We start from the raw sequence: 20,842 nt of genomic DNA, 5'->3' as shown, positions 1-20,842 counted from the left end.
ATTGACCAGGGACACCTTCCACAGACCAGGTCGCTCCCACTTGGCTTCGAACCCTTCCCAGGGATGGCGCAGCCACCGCCTCGCTGAGCACAACCCTGTGCCAGCGCAAACCTCCCAGAGGAGGAATCCCCTCCACAAATCCCACCTGCGGCAGCGCGAACCCATTCCCTCGTGCTGTTATATTTGCAATAAAGGCGCTCCCCGGTGTGACCGGGCGGGTCGGCACCAGCGCTTGGGGTGATGACGGGACAGGTGGCCTCGGGCTGGGTCGGTTCCCTCCGTGTCCCCGTTATACCTCCTGTTCCCTCCGCACTCCCCCTTTCCCCGGTATTCCCGGCATTCCCGGCATTCCCCGTTTCCCCCCGGCCCCGGCGGAAGCGGAAGCGGCGCCGCCGTTTCCGTGTCCGGTGCCCTTGGAGCGGACATGGCGCTGGCGCTGCTGCGGCCCCGCGGGGCCACCACGGGTGAGTGACCTGCGGGGCGGGCGAGCGGCGCTCCCGGAGCCCCTCGGGGGTGTGCGGGACACCCCTGGAGGGTGCGGGACCCCCCCGGTGACCGCCTCGCCCGCCCCCGTTGTCCCCGCAGCTCTGGCCCTGCTCCGCCGCCCCGCCGTGCTCGCCGCCGCCCATCGCAGCGCCCCGGCCCGGGACAGCCACAGCCACGGCCCGGCCCCGCAGGGACACGGTACGTGCCTGGCTCTGCGTGTCTGGGGGGGGGGTCGGGGCGGGCGGAGATGCGGTTTCGTTCCCCAGAGCCCCCTGGCAGCGCTGGGCTGGGGAGGTGGTGATCTCCCCCCGGCACAGCCCCGGCGCTGCGGGCGGGACCCCGCGGGACCCGCTGGGCCGCTCTGGCCACGGGGATGTTCCAAACCGTCAGGTGTAAAAGCCGCGGGAAGGAGGAAGGGGGGGGACAGTCGTTATTTACAGTGTTTGCCTCCCGGAGCCGCACCTGCTGAAGCCCTTTCTGGGAAGCAGCCAAAGCCCTTCCCGGGAAGCGGCCGGACATCGCTCGCTGATGGGAAGTAGAGAACAAACCTGCTATTTTTCTTTTTCCTCTTTGCTTGTGCGCCCGCAGGCTTTTGGTTTTGCTGTAGTGAAGGGCCTTGTCTCGACCTCTGGGTTGTTTTCCACCTTATTCTCTCTCCCCTGTCCGGCTGGGAGTGGCTCCACTGGCACTTGTGCAGCCAAGGGTAACCCACCACAGTGTGTTTGTGGGTGTGAGTGTGGGGGGTTTTCCCGGGGTCAGGGGAGCCCCCTTGTTCAGGTGGTACCTGCCCTGTCCCTGGAAGTGCTCAAGGCCAGGCTGGGTGGAGCTCTGAGCATCCTGGTCCAGTGGAAGGTGTCCCTGCCCAGGGCAAGGGTGTTCAGGACTAAATGACCTTTAAGGTCCATTCCAACCTCAGCATTCTGTGATTCTATTAAAAAGGGTTATAAGGAACCAGGTCTTGGTGTGGGTCTGCCAAGGGACCAGGAGAGGTGCAGGGATAAAGGACAGAGGTGATGGAGGTGGTTGTGACACAGTGGTGCCAAGGGCACAAGAGTGGGATGAGCTTAAGGTCCCTTCCAGCCCAAACCAGTCTGTGATTCCGTAAATTTTTTGGCCAGGTAAAGGATTTTAAGTGGCAGCTGTGAGTAATAAGGGCAGAAGGGATTTACACATGGTACAGTGGTTTTTCTTGGTCTCTTCCTGGGTGATGCAGGGTTACAGCTGTTACCAGCAAGGACCCACAGGAGAAAATAATCCTGTGGGCCCACTGAGTTAGGGGGGAAGTTGTGAAGTGCTGGGTGTTGTTAGACAGCAAAGTAACCGTGCAGAGATGTTATTTGTCACAAATAATTGGGCTATTGTGGTGGCTCTGGTTGTCTGTAATGTGTTACCATCAACTTCAGCAGCACTATTTGCACTTAACAGCATTTTGATTTGCACTTAGTCTGGCTCTGATTTAAAACAAGGTCTGTGTGATGTCACACTGCTGGGATTTGAAGTTGGTATTTGGGATGTCAGTGTCCAGTGTGGGAGTGCTGGGAGTCCTTAAATAGGAGATACTGACTTGTTGCTAAATAGTAAATCTCTGCTCATGAACAAAGGTGTGGGGAAAAAAAGGTTGAAATGTTTTTAGGAATCAGAAGGTTAAACTTATTATGATTCACTTGCAGTGTTGTGACTGCAGGTCAGGGGTGTTTGTAGCCATTTCAGTGCACCTTCAAGTGGAAAACATTAACTGAAAAGATTAAAAAGAGAAATTGGCTTAAACATGGCTAAGCCATTTCATTCCTTTACTGTTCTGGGTTTCATATTAACCACAGACTTCCTGCCTGTGTGTGAAGGGCTCTGAGCCATGGAGTTCTACAGGGACAGCTTTATCTTTTATTATTATTTATAATCCCACAGACTTATTAGTCCACAAATCCCTCTCATGTTGTGCTTCAGGTCCTTTGCTTTCCTTATCTTGTCACTTTCTAAGTTTCTTTTCTCCTGGCAAAAATAAAGAAAAACATTTGTATTTTGGTTTAGATGGACAGATGTTATCTGTGTGTTAGGTAAGCACTTTGGGGTATTTTATTATAAAGGTAATTTTGTAGAGTCATTTCTTGATGTTTTTAGCCCGGGCTGATGCTGACATCCAAGTATTGCTTATGCTGTTAAGGTTTTGGGTTGCTCCACAACCTTCTAGGTGTTTTTTTTTGGCTTTTTTCCTCCTTAGCTGTATTTGCATGATTCCAAAAAGTTGGTTACAGAGCTCCCTCACTGATATTTCTGTTTCTAGAGTCACCTGTTAACGTGGTTCAGATTGTGCCCAGCTGAGTATCAGTGGAGGACTGAAATCCTTCAGGTCATAGGTGGTGGTCCCTGAGTTTAATCTTGTTCTTTACAGCTAAAAATAGCAATGTTGCTTCCTGGGCAGAACTGCACAGAGTCACCACGATGTGCCACTCACTGGAACTCGTAGGTGTGTCTGTCTGGGTCCCAAAGCCATTTCTCAGAAGGTGGGAGTAGTAAGTGGTGTGTAACAGGCAGGAAAATCATCAGACAAAGATGCTTTGCCTTTTCAGACTCTCCAGTGACATTGAAAACAGATCTGTGTTCTACAGCAGGAACTCCAAGGCATCTCATTTTGCCTGGAGGAAGGCTCAGTAACCAGCTCACAGCAGACACGTGTGGTGCTGCTCAGGGTGAGGTCTCTGCCTCACAGGTCCCAGCACTTGGAAGAGGGGCTTTGCCCTGAGAACTCTTTCTCCTTGCAGGCGGTTCCAAGGCTGCATCCTTGCACTGGACAGGGGAGAGAGCTGTCAGTGTGTTCCTGCTGGGGCTCCTCCCTGCAGCCTACCTGTGCCCAGGACCCGCCGTGGACTATTCCCTGGCTGCTGCCCTCACCCTCCACGGCCACTGGTAAGCACAGAGTCCCTCAGGATTAAAGTCAGGGTGGCTCTAAGCCTTCTGGCTGAAATCTGTCCATGGCAGCAACTCTGCTGGCTTATTTCCTGATGTAGGGCAAAACACCTGGAAAGAAGCAACGTCCTTGGTCTCCGAGTTGTTGTGATCTTTAACAGGAGTGGTTGTCACACAGTTCTCTCAGAAGACAGGATATATATTACTACTGAGGAATCCATAAAAATCCTCCAGTGTTCTAGGCAGTCTGTGACCTCAGGAGCACTTCCTTGCCACTGGATGTGTAGGATCTTGGGTGGTTTTATCTTGTAGAAGAGTCAGTGTTGTACAAACGGAGGGAACAGAAAGAGGGCACACCTATATAAACCAAGTTCTTCCTTTAAAGCTCTGTGCTGTGGGCTGGCTTTGTAATCTCAGTGGGGATGAGGTTCTGTAAAGAGCTCACAGTGGAGACCTGGGTTGTTATTTCCTTGATTCCTGGGGAATGGATGCTTGCTCCTTTTGTTCTGCTGTGGTCCTCAATCAGTTGGGACAAGGAGTGGATCCAGCTACTCGGTTGGCCAGACTGGCAGCCTTCACCTTCCTGAGGTGAGACTGGTTTGGAGTTCCCTGCCACAAGGATAAAGCAGATTTTTGTGGTACTTCGTGGTGCCAGGTTTTCTTAAATCTCAGTTTTTCCCCTCAAAATTTGTGCCAGGGATTCTTGCACTTTCCTCACTCTGACTGAGAGCTTCTCCCCAGAGCTCAACAGCATCCTGTGTCTTCTCTTGCTGGATGGTTTAAATCCAGACAAGAGGTCATTTTCAGTCTAACAGATATAGAAAAAAACCCCCAAAGTATGGTAATTTTATTGGTTGCCACTCTTCTAATCCCAATACACATCCAGGAGCCTTCTGTGCCTTTGTGGCAAGGGCTGGTCCCAGATCCACACCTTGCTCTTCAAGCCTGAAGGATATTTCCTTTGTTTTCCTCTTCTTCAGTCCTTGGGAGTCAGATAAGCTGCTCTCTCTTGGAAGCAGATTCTAAGGATTCTGTTGTCTGAGGAGCTGTGCTCAGCACCTTGTTTCCTCAGTACCATTAACAAAACCTGGAGCCAGTGTGTATGTTTTCTAACAGAACATGTGCAATTTTGGTTTTTAAATAAACTCGTCTTTTCGTTGATGTGAGCGGGCAAAAAAAAAATAAATGTCTGAGGCATCTTGGAATGCTGGCATAAACTGGGTGGATTTGGTGGATTTCAGCAGATGGTCTTGCCTGATCCCAGCTTTTTTCTCTTGTCCTGTAGGGGTCTTGGCCAGGTAATCACTGATTATGTCCACGGAGACACAGCCATTAAAGTGGCCAACACGGGGCTGTACGTGCTGTCGGCCGCCACCTTCGCCGGCCTCTGCTACTTTAACTACCACGACGTGGGGATCTGCAAGGCTGTGGCCATGCTCTGGAGCCTCTGAGGTGCCACCAGAGCCCCTGACACACACGATTGTTGTTCTCTGCTGCCTCTGCTTCATCGTATTTTTACCACCATTTAACGCGAAACGAGCGCAAAGCCAAGGGTCCGTAGTGGGAACGTCCTGCAGGGAGCTCAGAGCCCTCTAGAATTAAACACCCAACAGCAGCGAAGATGTTGGAGAAGAAACAGTAGATTTAAGCTGGATAATGTCCATCAGAGCCAGGTGCTTTAAGCTGTGCTGTAAATTGGGATGAATTAATTACACCAGTGAGGTGGTTTAAGCTGCGCTGTAAATTGGGATGAATTAATTACACCGGTGACAGACTTGCAACTGTCCTTGTAATGAGAGCTCTAGTGGGTGTTTTTTTAACTGTTGTTTGGTTTCCTGCTTTGTAAAACTTGTGGAAAATTGAACTGCTTCTTCTGACATCACAACAACTGGCCTGTATGCAAGGCAGACCCTGTAACTCTTTGGACCCTGAGAGTTGGTGTAGAAAAGGGAATACTTTTTTCTTAATCCATGCAATAAAGAATTTACAGAAATCTTGTCTGTGCTTCTGAACCGTTTGTTACTAATTCATACTGTTCCTCTGCTTTGCTTCATTTGGCTGTTATAAAACAAAACCTTTAATTCTTAGAAGTGACTTAGACTTAATACAAGAGTAATGAATGTCCCTTAGAAAACAGAACAATTGGCCTAGAAGAAAAATGCTTTTGCCTGTTGATTTTAGGAGCATCTGACCTTCAGGGTTTCCCCGGAATGTGAATGTTTATCTGTAGCACTTCTGGGGGTTTGTTTTCTAAATGCACTGGTCTGTATTGTCCTGGGTGACTGAAAAGGCAACAAACACAGCCTTCCTGTCATAGCTCGCTGTGAGGGTGATGCAACATTCTTCTCTGTGTCTTCAGGGCTTAGAGCATTTCAGGGGGGAACTGAGATTCTGAGCTTTATCTTTTCGGACCTTCACTGTAGCAGGCAGTGAGCAGCTATTTCCACATTCTGCTACATTTGTGGTACTGTTAACAGTAAGAGGAAGAGAATTCTGTGCTGCCATCAGGCTGATTACACAATAATGCCCAAGTTCTGTTTGAATTCTACAAGACTTTTTGGGTTTTTTTTAATCTGGACTGTTAATTTTATTTATTTAGTTAGTTGCTTATCTGTGCAATCATAGGCAAAAGCAGGTAGCTGGCCAAGTTTTTTCAGTTTTGTGGTGAGAATGAGCTGGGTGCTTTGCCTGCTGTGGTCTGGTTTAAACACCAAGATACCAATCATTATTTTGTCACAACTGAGGAAGGTACAGATCTGAGTCACGGGAAAGTCCCAGGGAACAGTCGGAGTTCATATCGTAGAAAGTGTTTGATATTTCCCAGTCTGAGCCCAAACCCAGGGTGTGTCTGCATGGGGTGGGGGTGGTTTAAGGTAATTGTATGAGAAATTATTTCTCTAAGAGCTCTGGGAATGTTTTAGTCCAGATCTCCCATGTCAGGGGTGGCAGCTCTGGGAGCAGAGTGAGAAGGGAACGAACAAACCTTCCTCCCTGAATCCCCTGTGTTCCTCAGGCCTCTGGAAACTCGATCAAACCCCTGGAAATACTGTTAACTTTTGCTCTTAATTATTGTGGTACCTGGAGAAGAATGTCCCTGTGTAGCTGAGATGGATGAAGACACTCAGGAAATAATTCTGATGCAAAACAAAAGCACCCTCCAAGTGTTTTTTGACCAGGTGCTGCTATGAAATCTGTTATTTTCAGTGTTTTTCCTTCCCTCCCCCAAGCAGGTCCCCTGCATCTCTGAGGTACCTCATTCAATTAGCTCAACAGGCATTAAAGATTTTAGGGATCAAATTCTACATGTACACACAGACATTCACATTGTTGTTTCCTCATTGTGTAATTTTCTTCTACCTGAGTAGAAAACACTCTCCTGCTTCTTTTTTTGTCAAAAACTTGCATTTATTATTTTAAATGTTTATTTCTTTTATAAGTACTGACTTATGGTAGTTAAAACAGAAAACTGGCTTGTTTTGGATAAAGAAAGACTGAAGTTTCTTTTATAAAAAGCCAAAATATATTTTAACACTGTTGAAGTCTGTCATCACAGGTTGTGACTTTAATTTTGACTGAACTCAGATAAACTTATCTTCATGGTTTCATCCACTCCATCTTTGCCTGACAATCTCTTTAGGATTAATTTTCTTAAGTAGCCTTCTTCCTTAAAGGCCAAGAACATTCCTTCTTCCAGTGAGTATTCGAACTTAAATGCTCTGGAGCAACTCGATGTAAAGGTCTTTTTGAAAAAGATGATGTTGCTTTCACCAGGAATGTCTTTGGGAACTTCTCCTTCCTGAGGAAGAAAAAGGGAAGGTGTTATTGCCAGCCCAAGAGCTGAGCAGTCCTGTTGCAGCTCTGCCAGGTCTGGGTTGTTCAGTTTGCCCCTGCCAGGCAGAGCAGGCGTGGGAGGCACAGGCTCACCTTGAACCGAACGATCATTTCCCCGCGTTCCTTCTCACAGCACATGTAGTAACTTTTGTCTTCTATCTGCACACTGAAGGCAACAGGCATCCCTGCTGCAGGGGTGGTGGTTTTGTAGCAGTGGATGGTGAAGTGCATCCCTTGGCCTGAGTAAAAATGGTTTATTATTAATATTGTGCTCAGGAGAGAGCTGCAGGAACCTCGTTATGTCTTACATTCCACTGGCAACTGCTGGCTGCCTTCCCTGGATAATCTTCCTGACACAAGAGCCAGGACTTGGGACTCATAAATAAATATGTGCAACAAATACAGTTCTGAATAAATTGCTGAAACACCCCAAAAAAATCAAAGCCAAAACTGTAAGTATATTGTTAACTACTACTGTTACAAGAAAGTAAGAACTTTTAGTGCTAATACATTGTTTAAATTTTAAAATTACTTTCTGTAACACAACATAAAAAACAGTAATTCTGTGATCAGAGCTAACCAAAACTCTTAACAGTCTTTTTTCTGCTTGTGACACACTGCAGACTCTGCCTAATCCAGGAACCTCATCCTTCCCCAGTGCACAAGACACAAAATTTCAGCTCTCTTGGCTCATCTTCATTCTTACAAACGAAGTTGAAGTCCTTACTCTCAGCCTCATCTTTTAGAGTCAGTGATGGCAAGAACAAACCCCCCTGCAGAGGAAAGGAGCAGTGCAGTGGGCACAGGTACCAGATTGCATCTCCTGGTCTGTCACATCCTCAAAGGCTGCCAGGTTGAGATCTGGGCGAACCACCAGCAGCTGGCTGTTCACGTTCCGAAGGACTCTGTGCAGGGCCTTTTCCTTGCAGAGGGCATCACATTCCAGCTCTGTGGAGATAACAAGGAAGATTTCTTAACATTTCAGCTGTAGTCCCCTCAGCCCTGACAGCCCCCTGCGAGCTTGTTCTTGTTGTTAAGGACATCAAGAGTGATGAGCTCTTAGAATCACAACCCCAAACAAAAGAAGGCTGTGTCATTCTTTCCACCTCTGGCTTGTGGCAACCCAGGATTTCCCAGAATACAGCAACATCTATATCTGAGCAAGAGAAGCTGCTGTGCCTGTTGGTGAGAATTGAGATGCAACAGTTCTGTCTCTTGCCCAGCAATCAGAATGGCATGAAAAGGTGCTGTCAGGGAGGGCACTGCCCTGTACCCGAGGAGGAATTCAAGCAACACGAGCTCCAAGAAGGAGCAGAGCAGCTGTAGCTCTCTTTTTCTTGCAGTAGCCAAGTTTGAAACTTGTCCTCTAAGGCACACACAGAGCATCTGTGGGTTAGTAAAAACACCAGCAAGTTAGTTCATGTAAAACTGGTGGTGAAGTTATAAATGATGAGCTCTCAGCTTACCATCGTCGTCTTGGTCCCCAGCGAGCAACGAGAAAAGGAAAAAAAAAAGGACAGGAAAAACAAGATTAATCTCTGCCCCCACAAAAGAAACCACTTTCCACCCAGGCAAGGCTGAGAGCCAGGCAGCCACCTACGTGTTCCCAGTTGCACTCCCCAGGCTGAGCTGGTGTTACTACAGAGAGTGTTTATTTGTGAGCCAGACAAATTCATGGTGATGATGAAAACATCAGTCATTTGGGAACTGCAGTTACCACCAAAGCAGAGGTATGCAAAATGGTTTAGGGTTATTTAAGGGTGAACAGGTCTGTTTAAACCTGTAACTGAGGAATAATTGCATGAGAAATTTTTGTTTTAATCAGAACCTTCATTCTGAGTGAGCAAAAGGACAAGAATCTAATTGCTTATAAAGAAGAAACTTTTCTAACTAACTTTATAAGATTGGAATTTATTCCCTTATCCAAGCCCACCCCACAGTATTCCAACTTTCTGAGTGTCCTTTACAACACTTAAAACTGAAGCTTCTGGCAAAATTAGTTGAAATCAGACCAACAAATTACTTGCATTAAATCAGTATTCAAACAGGAAAGGTTATTCAATGCTTCCCAGATAATAATTACCAAGAAAATAGAGGCAGAAGTTTTTTCCAAGTTTTACTGCACACACCAGGATCTCGTCAGCACTCATCTTCACCCTGCCAGAGGTGCAGGGAGAGGGTTCAGAGATAAGCACAATGCTTCTTTATAAACCTAAATCCACACAGACTTCCCCTATGAAAGACCAAACTGCCAAAATACCCAAAACTTAGTTCCCCCTCTGAGTGCCCCTACAAAGGCCTGTGTCTTTGGCTCCTGGAGTTGGAATTGTGGAGGTTCTTCGGGAAGTTTGGATGGAATTTATTTTGCAGTAACACTGATTTGCTTATGGTGTTTTATCTCAGCTTGAATTCTGATCTTGATTTCACAGCTGTTCTCTTTCAAGAGTGACACAGAGAAGAGGGAAGAAGAAAGGATATATTTCCCTTAGGAATAACAACAATCATTTTATTACCAAAAAAACCCCAAACAAAATCCAGCAAACTCTGAACTAATCATTGAAGACCAGTCAACTTCTGCACCTTAGAGGTTCCAGCCCTTCTTAAACACTTCAGGGGTAATTTGAACTGATCCAGGGCTGCACTCTGCCTCTAATGCCAACATACAACCAGGGATTCTGGAAGAATAATTGGTGTTAACGAAGTGACTCAGTCTGACCATTCAGGAGATTCCCTGGCAGTCACATTCCCGAGGCCAGAGACATTCACTGCTGGGACCATCCCTGGCTGTTCTCTCCTTCTTCAAGCCCTTTGTCAACCAAAGGTGTGGCAATTCACAGCCTCTTGTCCTGGGCTCCCACCCAGAGCTCAACCTCCACTCCAACCTGCACCCCAACCTGCTGCTTGCAAACCTCCCTGCACCAGATGCATTCCTCAGCATCGGGTTTAGCTTTATTCATATCCCTTGCACTGAATAAATGCATTTTAAAACCAGGAGAACAGTAGGAAGATCCGGCTCTTGCACTGGCATTTCATTGTGCAATCAGAATATCCGGCGTCCTTCCAAAGCTTTTTCATCACTCCAGAAAGATTTTCTATACAAAGAAGCTGAGCAATACCAACTTGCACACGCCCATCAGCCACAGGGACTGGGGAATTTCCTTGTCCCTTCAGTAAAGCACTTTTAAGTATGTATTTGAGAGTGATTTTTTTTTCTTATCCTCCTTCTTATAAAAAACCCTAATGGTCTATAGTTTGTGCAGAAGAAACACCCAGGTTCGCTGCATCTTCTGTTTGCAAACAGAGCCTTAGAAACGAGACACCCCAACACCAAACCCTGCAAGCCTCATCCACAGCGAATTAACCAACAAGCCAAGGACTGCTCTGTTATTCTGGAGTGGAGGGGAAGGGGTAGGCAGGACTTACTGATTTGAGGCCCTTGGTTTAATGGGTAAAACACGTAAAGTGACTGCGCTTCTTCCCTTGATCACTGAATCATAGAATCACAGAATCATTAAGGCTGGAAAAGACCCTCCAGCATCACCAAGTCCAACCGTGACGCAGTAAAAAGAGAAGGCTTGAAAAGGCGCGGCAGAAGCTGAAAGTTTTTAGCTGACTGTTCGAGGTGGCGTGGAATGACTCACCCTGTGGAAAAGCGGGATTGCGGGGCGGGAGAAGCTCGAAGGGGGTGGCAGCAGAGCCCGCGGGGGTTCCTGCTGGCTCCTCGGCGAGCTGCAGGCGAATGATGGGAGCAGAGCCCGCGGTGATCCTTGCGGTCTCCTCGCCGAGCTGCAGGCGAATGATGGGAGCCGGACAGAGGGGCGGGGAGCGCCGGGACCCGTTCCTGCAGCCGGGATTGGGGTCGGGGCTCTCCCGAGAGCATCCGCGGGGGATGCCCGAGCCGCGGGGCCGGGAGGGGAAGATCTTAAAGCGGCTCCGCGGCAGAGGAGATCTGGCCGCGTTCCCAGGATATCTGCCGACGTCTGCGTTTGTGGCGCGGCATTTCCCCGGGCCGGAGCCACGGCACATATGCAAATGCGGGCGGTGGGGAAGGCTGGATGCGCTCCCGTGGTGTCAGTCAGCCCTGCCTGGCCCCGCACCAGCCGCTCCGTGAGGTTTGGAAAACAGGTACCGCCCGTCCCCATCCCCGCTTCCCCATCCCCGGCTTCCCCTTCCCCGCACCCTGCCCGCAAACGCCCTGGCGGGAAAATGGTTTGGGATTGGGAACGCTGGGTGTGCTGGCTGTGGATAACATCGGCACCGCATCCCTCCCAACAGAACCGGCTCCAGGGCAGGAGCCCGGGCGCCTGTTTAGGGATAACCCCTCCTTATCCCCCGGTTCGTGCTGCCCCTGGGTTCTCTGCAGCAACAAACGCTGCTGTAACTGCAGTGCCAAAGCACCCTGTGCTGATGGGATAATTAAGGCCCTAAAAAACCAGCAAACGCAGCTTTGGGAGTGAGCAATTAACCAATGCTTTTTGGGGTTTTTAAGTTTGTAGAACTCGGTGGCGCTGGTGGAAATCCCCGTGCCTCGATTTTTTCTGTTTGTAGTGATGATTATTAGCCAGGCAGGAGGACGTTCAGCTGTGCAGCTCGATGGGTAAATGGGAGAGGCTGAACTTGTAGGGGTGAAAAAAACCCACACAAACCCCCCAAAGGCAGCAAGTGATGGAGGGAAACGAGAGATTATCCCAGAACAGGCACCTAAATTCCTCCCTTGGAGCTACTTATGTAGCTAAGACCCCAAGACACTTCTTCACCTTCCCACGTGCCTGTTACTGCCCTTGGAGAGGGGGGAAAAAAAGGTAGGAATGCTTTAATATCCATCTGGTAAAAATAGGTAGGTAATTTTGAGGTCAAAGGCACGCTCCTAATCTCATCTGAAGTGATAACCATAAAGATTAAAATGCTGTTTTACTAATAACTGTGGGTTTGAAGGGGGTTACCCTCCAGCACGTCACTGACATGCTGGAATAAAAACCAGCTGCAGAACTGACATGCTTTCTTTAAACTTGTTCCAAGAAACCGATGACATTAATTCCAAAGGATTTTAAAAAGCAGAGGAATTCTGTTTACCAGAGACAAACAAAGAAAAATACATTTTCGGTAACTACTGTTTCAAATAATAAATATATATCCCTATTTACAGACACTCACTGAATTCCAGCAGGGCATCAAAGTTGTATCATCCCATTTTGTTACAGTTGTGTTTACCTAAATCTGTATCCCAGAGAGATCCAGTTTAAACACCTCAGTTAGCTGATTTCTATGTACAGCAGCTGTAATTCCACCATACCCCTTGGTGTGTTGTTTGAATGGTTGGTTCTAACAGGAAAAAAAAAATAAAATATATATCTTTCTAAATTTAACTGACTTCTGTTTCTGGTCACCCATTTCTGTACTTTTTCCCGATAGACATTTCGTAACAAATAGTTCCTTTCTGCAAGTAGGATCAAAATGCCTCTTGGTCTCTTTCAACTAAAATAAACAGTTCAGCCCTTTTAAGTTTCTTCCTCTGAATAATTTTTTCTGCTTCAAAATAATATTCACATTTCTTTAATTCATTCCAATTGACTTTTAATATTTTTTTAAAATTTAGGCACCAGAGTTTTATTCAGGGCTGTTCCCCATTTGGGTGATTCTTGTTCCCAGATACTTTTCATTTCACTGGAAAAGAATAAAAAAAAAAAAAAAAGATGCTGGATCAATAATTTATCATTTAGCCATTTTTTTCTCATTCAGTTTAAATACACATTCAGATAACTAATGAAACATTAAATAATATTATACTTGGCAAAACCAATGCCAGTCAGCCAATATTATTTACTTTGTACTAACTGCTGGCACTAATATTTTTGGTCTATTGATATTACACACAAAACTATCAGGAAGGAGGATTTAGTCTTCCTTGTCAGCCTTTGAGAGCCTAAAAATCAATAAGGTCATTTAGCACACTGAATAAAAGGTGTTCCCTTCTCTTCCTCTGTAAATATTTGCATTTATTAAGGGCCAGACTCTAATTCAAACAATGGCTTCTGTGATAAGATTTAAGCTTTCATTTCTCCTGGCATTTAATATCTCCAATAATAAGGGAACTGGAACTGTTTTTAGAGTAATCACTTACATAATTTTCTCCAATCTTGAAGGATGTGGAACTCCAGTAAGAGTTAACTCTCACACCTTAGATAATTTTTTAATTTATTTTATATTTAGACTGAGGTTTCTCCATAGACTATCACATCCAATAACGTACTGAAAGCGGTAAAGAAAATTCAGATGTTTTATTTCTTCTAGTTCACATGGTCTGTTAATAAAAATATCTTAACCTACTAATGATAACCCAGTTAAATAAACACCTTAAGGCCAAATTCCAAACCAAATCTATCATATCTATTTCATAATGTTTAGATAGTATCGCTAATAACATAAATATCTATACAATGTTTGAGAATGAGTGAATTGGGCTGTGTCAGCATACTGAATATTGTTTCTACTTTGGGGAAGTATTTAGTTCCCATTCTTTCAGCAGTTTAATTTCTTGTAGTGAGATCTTAATTTCAGAGCCTAATCAGATAACATGTGTGAGATTAAGATCTTTTCTCTTCTTATAAAAAGAAATTAGAGATATTAAAAAAAACCAAAACCAAACCACAGGAAGACAGCAAAACAACCCAGAGGCAAAATTTACTTCACTCCAACATGAGTTCAAATCCTGAAATAATTTCTTTCACTGCAGAGAAACCCTTTGAAGAAGAAAAGAGCTGGTCTCAGCAGTTGTGCATTTTTGGCGGTGTTGCTCATTTTAGTGACTGATATCTCAAGTTTTATGGATCTATGGCTTGAGTTTTGAGGGGGATCCAGCGGCCAGTGATCCGTCCGGCGTTTTAGGTGCTGCAGGGACTTGGGACCGGGTTAGGGGAGACAAAACACGTTATCTGGGGGGACAGCTCGACGTTTGAGTGACTTCAGCTAGAATAATCTTTAACTCGGCAGGGATGGGGACGGCTGAGGCAGGAGCCGCTCCGGAGCCTGGGCAGGAGCTCTGGGGGTGCTGCCAGCCCTGAGGGGAGCGGGGCATCCCCTGTCCCCATCCCTTGTCCCCTGTCCTTGTCCCCATCCCCTGTCTCCATCCCTTGTCCCCATCCTCTGTCCTTGTCCCCATCCCCTGTCTCCATCCCTTGTCCTCTGTCCCCATCCCTTGTCCCCTGTCCTTGTCCCCGTCCCCTGTCCCTCGACCCCCGTGCCCTCACGGACAGCCCCTCACCGCTATTCCCCTCCCAGGGCCCGCCCAGAGCCTGAGGGGAAGGCGCCGGTCTGAGGGTCCCCGTTGTCCCTGAGGGGACCGAGAAAGGGATAAATCCCCTTGGCTATGGATTCCAGGCACCCCAGGCTGTGCCGGGACACCCCCGGACCTGCCCCCGCCGCCTCCAGCCCCTCAGGGCGCCCTGAGGCGCTGCCCCTCGGCGGGGAGGAGAGCTCCTTCGCAGAGGTGAGCGCTGCAGGTTTTACACGATTTTGCACAAATATCCCCCCCAGCCGCACGAGGTGACGGCTTAGCAAACACCCCCTGCTCTTTGTCAGGCAGCGATGGCGAGCAACGCGCAAAAATCTGAGGAGAGTGGGAGTAAACGTCAAAGGATGGAGGTGAGCGGTGCTGAGGGAGGGAGGGAGGACGTGGACCCTCATTCCATGTCCTGCTCTGGATTCCCGGCCCGGAGGGAGGGCACAGAGCTCCACGTAACTTCATGGAGGTTCGGGGAACCAGGTATGACTTTCTTGTATGAGGAAACCACAGCTTCCCTTAGTGTTTGAAGACCAACAAAAATTGGGCGTGCGCCGAGACGCAGTTACGTGGAACGTTTTGAGGGTGAGCTGCTGAAATACGCTGGCTGATATTACTGATAAATATATATATATATAAATACATAGATATACATACACACACATATATATATACAGTATATATATCAGTGTATGTATAAAAAATATGTATATATTTACAGAGATCTCAAGCTGGTACTTCCCACCCACTGCCCGAGATGCTGCCCGTTCGCGATGCCCCGAAGCCAACACCGCTTGCATTTTCTCTAAATACAGTTCTCTCAGGATCTTTTTAAACCTCTTCTTTCCCTCAGTTAAACTCCATGCTAGAGCTCGTTTTAAGTCCTAGAAGCTGTATTTTTTTTAATGTGCTCTGTTATTAGAATGAAGCGTCAGAAAATCCTCAGCTGTCCTTCCTTGACAAAACAGATTTGGCTCTTTCTGAGGACTCACAGTCCCTTTATGACACTGAACCACTGGAAAAGGTTTTAAACGGTGACGTATTAAATATACTGAAGTATATTTAAGTATGTAATTACCTAATTTATGTTGAGGTCCACTCAGATATTTAAATAAAATTGCCTTTTTTTTCTTTTCGCAGATATGAGCAAAGAAATTATGACCTTGTTATCAAAATATGCTAACATTATAAGGCAAGTTAACTGTGTACTATTTGTAGAGCTTCTTTCTAAATTCTCTAGACAAGATGAAACGGAGTATTAATGGACAAGATGTTTTTAAGAAAAGCATAAAAGCAGCTTTAAGTAGTGAGAAGGTTAATGGCATTAGTGCTGATTTTAACAACAGATTTTTTCACTTAAGTGAGACAGCAGCGATGGAGGCTTCTTGTGTCCAAGAACTGGAAGGAATCTTAAAGGAAGCGAGGGACATAGACGATGACTTAAAGCAGAAAAGGGAGAGTCTGAAACAGAGATTCACTGTCATGGCAAACACCCTGCAGGGATAAATGGAGTTCATCCAACTGCTGAAGTGCAGAGCCAAACTCAGCCTATTTTGTGTATTCAAACAAACTGTGATGAGTGTTATTATGTCTGGTTCTTAGGTAAATATTTATGGCGCTCCAGGAAACATTCAACAACTTAAGCAGTGACTTATACATAGTTAGTAAAACCAGTTCTTAATATCTGTTTTAAATCCTGTGACTCCAAGGTTTTCAAACACTAAAACATAAGGACTTTACTTGTTAACCCATTGAACATAGTACAGAAATTTTCCCATGAAACATAGAATTTTGTAAGTGGAAAAGGACCTCAGATTATTTAATTCTAATCATTTCCCGGGTTTGTTTTAGTTTTTGGGTTTTTTTTCTTTCTACTTTGGAAAATGTTTTGGTGCTAAAGTCTTTGTAGAATGTACTTGCAATGTTCTTTCAATTTTGTCTCAGAATACAAATAGGTTGAAGAGATCAGCTTAGAAATAGGAGAGTTCTGTTAAGAAAAATACTTTAAGAAATGTATAAAGTCTTAATTTGAAAATGCATTTAACACTTGTACAGCTTTTCATGGCCATTTTGATATAAACATTAAAGCACACAATCAAAACTTTGCTGTGATGTCAATAAATAACTGGACAATAATAACGTGGTCTAAAATGCTCTTTTATTTTGGATGCATGAGTACTGTTTGCTGTATATTCACTTTATTTAAGGATGCTCATGGAGGTTTTTTCGAGCCCTTTTTCTCTCTTGTCACTAAACTCTGTTAAAAAAGAGGAAACACAGAATGTATAAAGGATCATGTAACAAATTAATAAAGAAAAGTGCCAGAAAGTCCTGGTGCTAGAATAAGATATATTTACATCGTTACCCCACCAGGACTGTGTATTAATTTTCTCTTAAAATCATTTCAGACTTATTCCATCCTCCTTCCCCCCCCCTTTTATTAACTAAAATTCACAAGCAAACGTGCCACGTGTCAAAAGTGACACGCTTTAGAACAAATCATGAGAGGAACTGGACATGGAGGGTGAGATTTAGATACCTAAAGATACAAGATATGTCCTTAGCAGGATTTTCAAAGTGCCTAATCGTGGTGTAAGCGTCTTACACGCTTAGGAATTTTGAAAAATCCTGTAAGGTGCCTATCTGCATCTTTAGCATGTAAAGACCTTCAAAAGTCTTGCCAATGGTCTGCATCAGATTTACCAGTCTCCTATTTTTTATTTTTTTTTTGGTCTTTTTCCTAGTAATCCCACCTCGTAGTCACTCTTGGTAGCGCTGCTTAAACAGAAAAATGTGGGAGGAAAAGGAGAAGATGATTTAGGAAGTGAAACTTTATAATTTATTGTCCTAAGGGTTTCTAAAATCTACGCTCATCTACAGTGATGACAAACCCCAGAGTTTTAAACTGACATCTCTCAAGTGTCTGAATTTAATTTACCCACAGTTACTTATCCAAGCCTTTAAAGAAAAATTACACGAGTTTCATTACTGACAAATATCTGCCTGTTATTTGTGTTTTTCTCTGCTTGTGCTTGGGAAAATGATGCAGCCTTTTTAGATTATCTGGATTTAGTTTCTGTGGCCAATATGTCCAGGTATTACTAAGAAACAGAACTTAGATTACGTGATTCAATAGTTCTATGAGTTTGCTCCCTCAGGGGATCAAGTGTTACTGTTGCAGCAGTTTGCTCTATTTAAAAAAAAACTTCATAAAATCCAATAAAAATCAGTAAAGCTCCACTTTTTAGGACAATTAAGAACTGCTTAGTCTGGCATGGAAGTGCAGTTAAATCCAAGACATAACTCTCTGGATGATGACTCTTGTTTTTCTACAGTGATTTCTTAAACAATTGGTTTGTCATTTAATGTTATAATTTAATAGCATGGAATATAAGAAGTAATAAGGGGAATTTGAAGAGGTATTGAAAGTAAATTCAGGAAGTGTGGCCACAGTAACCTAGGTGAGCATATGAACAGTGTGGTTGTGCTTATTAAAAAGTTTTTAAACTGCCAACAGCAACAAAACCTCTGATTTTGCTGCATGAATATATGTGAGGATATATGTATAAGTAAACTGAGTTAAATGAATTAAACAGGGAGTTTTAGAACGTTTTGGCTTGAAATGGCAAGTGTAGAAAACTTAAAACATCCATTGAAAATAAACCAGCCTCTCCTCTTCTGAAGTTAATTAACATGTCAGCAATGGCAATTAATCAATCATACATTAATCCCTTCCTGATTAAAGGGAGCTTTCCTTAATTATTGTGCTGGCCAAAAATAGAGAGTGTTTTTCTGTTGGCTGCCCTTCAGTGTTCCACTCAATATCTGAATATTTGGGAGTACTCATTACACACTGTTTTGCTTCTAAGCCATTAGAAAATAGCTTTTTGCTCTTTTCCTACTTGTCTGCAATTCACCCACCCCACTAACGATGCTTCTGCCTCCCCTCACACATTTTGGTGTTTATTGGGAGAAACCAAGCAAGTTGTCTCTCTCTTTTCTGCTGTGCCACTGAAAGCTCCTCCATCCTGTCCCCGAGGAGGGAGCTCCACGTGAAGCCCCACTGGCACCCATCCCACCACTATCCGCTTTCCCGTTTTACTGAAGGAGGTTTGGACAGAAAATTAATTGGCTTTAAAGCTGCAAAATCTGATCAGCAAAGCTCAGCTGGTAACTACGTTTTCTTTAAGCTTCTCCCCTCCTTGTTTAAGCTCCAGTGCCTGTAAATTAACACGAACGTCTAAGATTACAGATCAGTAACCCAATATAAATGGATTTTTTTTTTTTTTTTAAACCTGGAAACAGCCTAGACAAAGTTCCGACCCTCCTGAAGTCAGGGGGATTTTGGCACTGAGTCTTTTTGCAGTTCTGAGCTTGCCGTGAATACCTCCACAGGCTGGAAAATGTAAGTGATTAAAAAGCTTGGTTCTTCTCGTTGCTCTTCTATTTAAAAGCTGAAAGTGGGAAATAACAGGTAACGCAGAGAGAGTTCAGATAGTCAGAGAATTCTTCCCTGAGAATTCTTCCCTGAGAAAAGGCTGGTTGTGACTGTTTCCTGAAAATTAAACTGCCTTTTAGCACAGAGGTAGGAATGGGGGGGATCAGAATAGAAAAAGAGCAGGTCATAGATGTGTTTAAGGCTCGTGCCATTCTGTGTAGAACTAATCAGAATGCAGCTTTGCTAATCACAGGATCTCGGTGCTTCCTCTCTGAATTGGCTCGGAACCCCTGATGGGTGGCACTGGAAGAGAGCAGAGGGGAAGAGGGGGAGGGAAGAGGGGGTTTGGCATCATCGGGGAGGGGGGAACAGCCAGAAAAACCAGTCAGTGCAACTCCCAGCCTGGAGAGGGTCTGAAGGAAGCTTCTTAACTATGACTTGGGGAACAATAAATTTAAAAAAAAAATTAAAAAATCCTTGATCAGAAAGCTGACTCGCTGTGGAAAAATAACAGGTGGGCATAGCTCGGTGTAAAGCAATTGGCATCATCCTGTATGATATTATAGAAAATAAGAGCAATCAGGAAGTAGGGGCTACTTAAAAAGTCAATGAATACTCTTTTTTTTTTTTTTTTCTGATAGGTCATCTTATCCTATAGAGATCTGCCTCCAGCCTTGCTTATTCCACATTATCCTGAATGGTTTAGAAGAAGGTCATTAGAGAATACAGTTAATTTTTCAAACAGCAGCAAACTGGGAGAAGTCATTGAAAATTCATTGTGATCTCAATAAGACAAAGGGTCGAGCTGAAATCTAAATCAAATTTAAAACGGACCAGGGGTGTCATACATGTTTCTTACAAACCAGAACAACAGCTAGAGTTTGTTTGGTGGTGTTGGGTGGTGAAATACCAGCTGAAATGTGTTTGGTACCAGCACAGCAAGTAAGACAACGAAACATAGTTGTTGTCCTTCTCTCTGTGGTAGTTTGGTCTTACTTAAAAGAAAGTGGGAACCAAAAGTAAGGAAAAGTGAAGGAAAAGTGATGGGTGAGGAAAGGCTGAAGCAGTTGGGTCTGTTTAGGAAGGCACAGCCCAGGGGAGGGCACGGTCAGAGATGGGGTACAAAAAGCACCTGGTGCTGCCAGGTGTTCCCTGGATCTTGCAGAAAGGACGGGAAGAAATGAGCTTAATTTGCGGCAGAAGATTTAGGATGAGTATTAATCTGTCTGTGCAGTGGGGTCCTTGGAGAGCTGTGCGTGCTGCCCCGCTCCCTCTCGGGGGCACAGGGCAGCTTTAAAGAGCTGCTTAATACCACGAAACAAAGGTTTCGTCTCGGCGCGTTTGCAGAGCGCTGGCAGCTTCCTCCCCGCATCCCGGAGGAAGGCTCTGTCCTAGGTCCGGCTTAGCTCGGAACAGCAGGGCACAGCCTGGTCCTTCCCTGTCGGATTCGACGGGCTAATCTGGCGTGGCAGCCAACATTCCTAAAGCCTCGAGATTCACTGAGCTGCAAAATGCTTACTCAGGTCTCGCAGCGAAACAAGACGGTTTTTTTTTTAATGTGCGAGCAAGAAGGCGACGGGAGACCTCGAGAGAACCGCCTTAAACCCCGGCTGCCCGGATCCGTTCCCACATCTCCCCTTTCTTTCCCGCTCCCCAGGTACAAAAGGCCCGTAGCGCTTAGAGCGTTTTCCCACCCGCCAGTTCCGAGCTCACCTGGCCCAGGTGCGGCCGCCATCGGGGGCCGGGGCGGCATCCAGGACTGGCGGCAGGTCCCGACCCGGCATCCAGGACTGGGGGCAGGTCCCGACCCGGCATCCAGGACCGGGGGCAGGTCCCGGCCCGGCATCCAGGACCGGGGGCAGGTCCCGGCCCGGCATCCAGGACTGGGGGCAGGTCCCGGCCCG

General features: G+C 45.6%; 3 protein-coding genes across 3 annotated transcripts; 2 read left to right on the top strand and 1 right to left on the bottom strand.

The window, feature by feature from the left end:
* The first annotated feature begins 409 nt into the window (after positions 1 to 409).
* Positions 410 to 5,399, top strand: SDHD (succinate dehydrogenase complex subunit D). The gene is made up of 4 exons (XM_027655594.1): positions 410 to 464; positions 586 to 684; positions 3,246 to 3,390; positions 4,676 to 5,399. Exons 1-4 carry the CDS (start codon positions 425 to 427, stop codon positions 4,839 to 4,841), a joined length of 450 nt encoding a protein of 149 aa, XP_027511395.1. The 5' UTR covers positions 410 to 424; the 3' UTR covers positions 4,842 to 5,399.
* Positions 5,400 to 6,630: 1,231 nt separating this feature from the next.
* On the bottom strand, positions 6,631 to 11,391 carry IL18 (interleukin 18). The gene is made up of 6 exons (XM_027655593.1): positions 10,863 to 11,391; positions 9,305 to 9,378; positions 8,688 to 8,696; positions 8,032 to 8,169; positions 7,315 to 7,460; positions 6,631 to 7,186 (listed from the first exon to the last, which is right to left on the bottom strand). Exons 1-6 carry the CDS (start codon positions 11,099 to 11,101, stop codon positions 6,953 to 6,955), a joined length of 840 nt encoding a protein of 279 aa, XP_027511394.1. The 5' UTR covers positions 11,102 to 11,391; the 3' UTR covers positions 6,631 to 6,952.
* Positions 11,392 to 14,401: 3,010 nt separating this feature from the next.
* TEX12 (testis expressed 12) lies at positions 14,402 to 16,730 on the top strand. Its single transcript, XM_027655645.1, has 5 exons — positions 14,402 to 14,707; positions 14,800 to 14,862; positions 15,423 to 15,534; positions 15,641 to 15,692; positions 15,862 to 16,730. The coding sequence occupies exons 1-5, from the start codon at positions 14,588 to 14,590 to the stop codon at positions 16,004 to 16,006; spliced, it is 492 nt and encodes a 163-aa protein (XP_027511446.1). The 5' UTR covers positions 14,402 to 14,587; the 3' UTR covers positions 16,007 to 16,730.
* The last annotated feature ends 4,112 nt before the right edge of the window (positions 16,731 to 20,842 follow it).

This window comes from Corapipo altera, unplaced genomic scaffold, assembly GCF_003945725.1.
Source record: "Corapipo altera isolate COAL_440 unplaced genomic scaffold, ASM394572v1 71, whole genome shotgun sequence".
NCBI lineage: Eukaryota > Metazoa > Chordata > Aves > Passeriformes > Pipridae > Corapipo > Corapipo altera.
This window is presented reverse-complemented; position numbering and strand designations above follow the sequence as displayed.

Bases quoted from the DNA above. Each gene is read 5' to 3' on its own strand.
- SDHD (XM_027655594.1), top strand. From the start codon at position 425: ATGGCGCTGGCGCTGCTGCGGCCCCGCGGGGCCACCACGG. The intron at 685-3,245 runs GTACGTGCCTGG...TTCTCCTTGCAG, and splicing joins CCCGGCCCCGCAGGGACACG to GCGGTTCCAAGGCTGCATCC. The intron at 3,391-4,675 runs GTAAGCACAGAG...CTTGTCCTGTAG, and splicing joins CTCACCCTCCACGGCCACTG to GGGTCTTGGCCAGGTAATCA.
- IL18 (XM_027655593.1), bottom strand. From the start codon at position 11,101: ATGCTCTCGGGAGAGCCCCGACCCCAATCCCGGCTGCAGGAACGGGTC. The intron at 9,379-10,862 runs GTGAGTCATTCC...CACCTCTGGCAG, and splicing joins CAATCCCGCTTTTCCACAGG to GGTGAAGATGAGTGCTGACG. The intron at 7,461-8,031 runs GTACCTGTGCCC...ATTTTTACTCAG, and splicing joins AGACCAGGAGATGCAATCTG to GCCAAGGGATGCACTTCACC.
- TEX12 (XM_027655645.1), top strand. From the start codon at position 14,588: ATGGATTCCAGGCACCCCAGGCTGTGCCGGGACACCCCCGGACCTGCC. The intron at 15,535-15,640 runs GTGACGTATTAA...TTCTTTTCGCAG, and splicing joins ACTGGAAAAGGTTTTAAACG to ATATGAGCAAAGAAATTATG. The intron at 15,693-15,861 runs GCAAGTTAACTG...TTTTCACTTAAG, and splicing joins AAATATGCTAACATTATAAG to TGAGACAGCAGCGATGGAGG.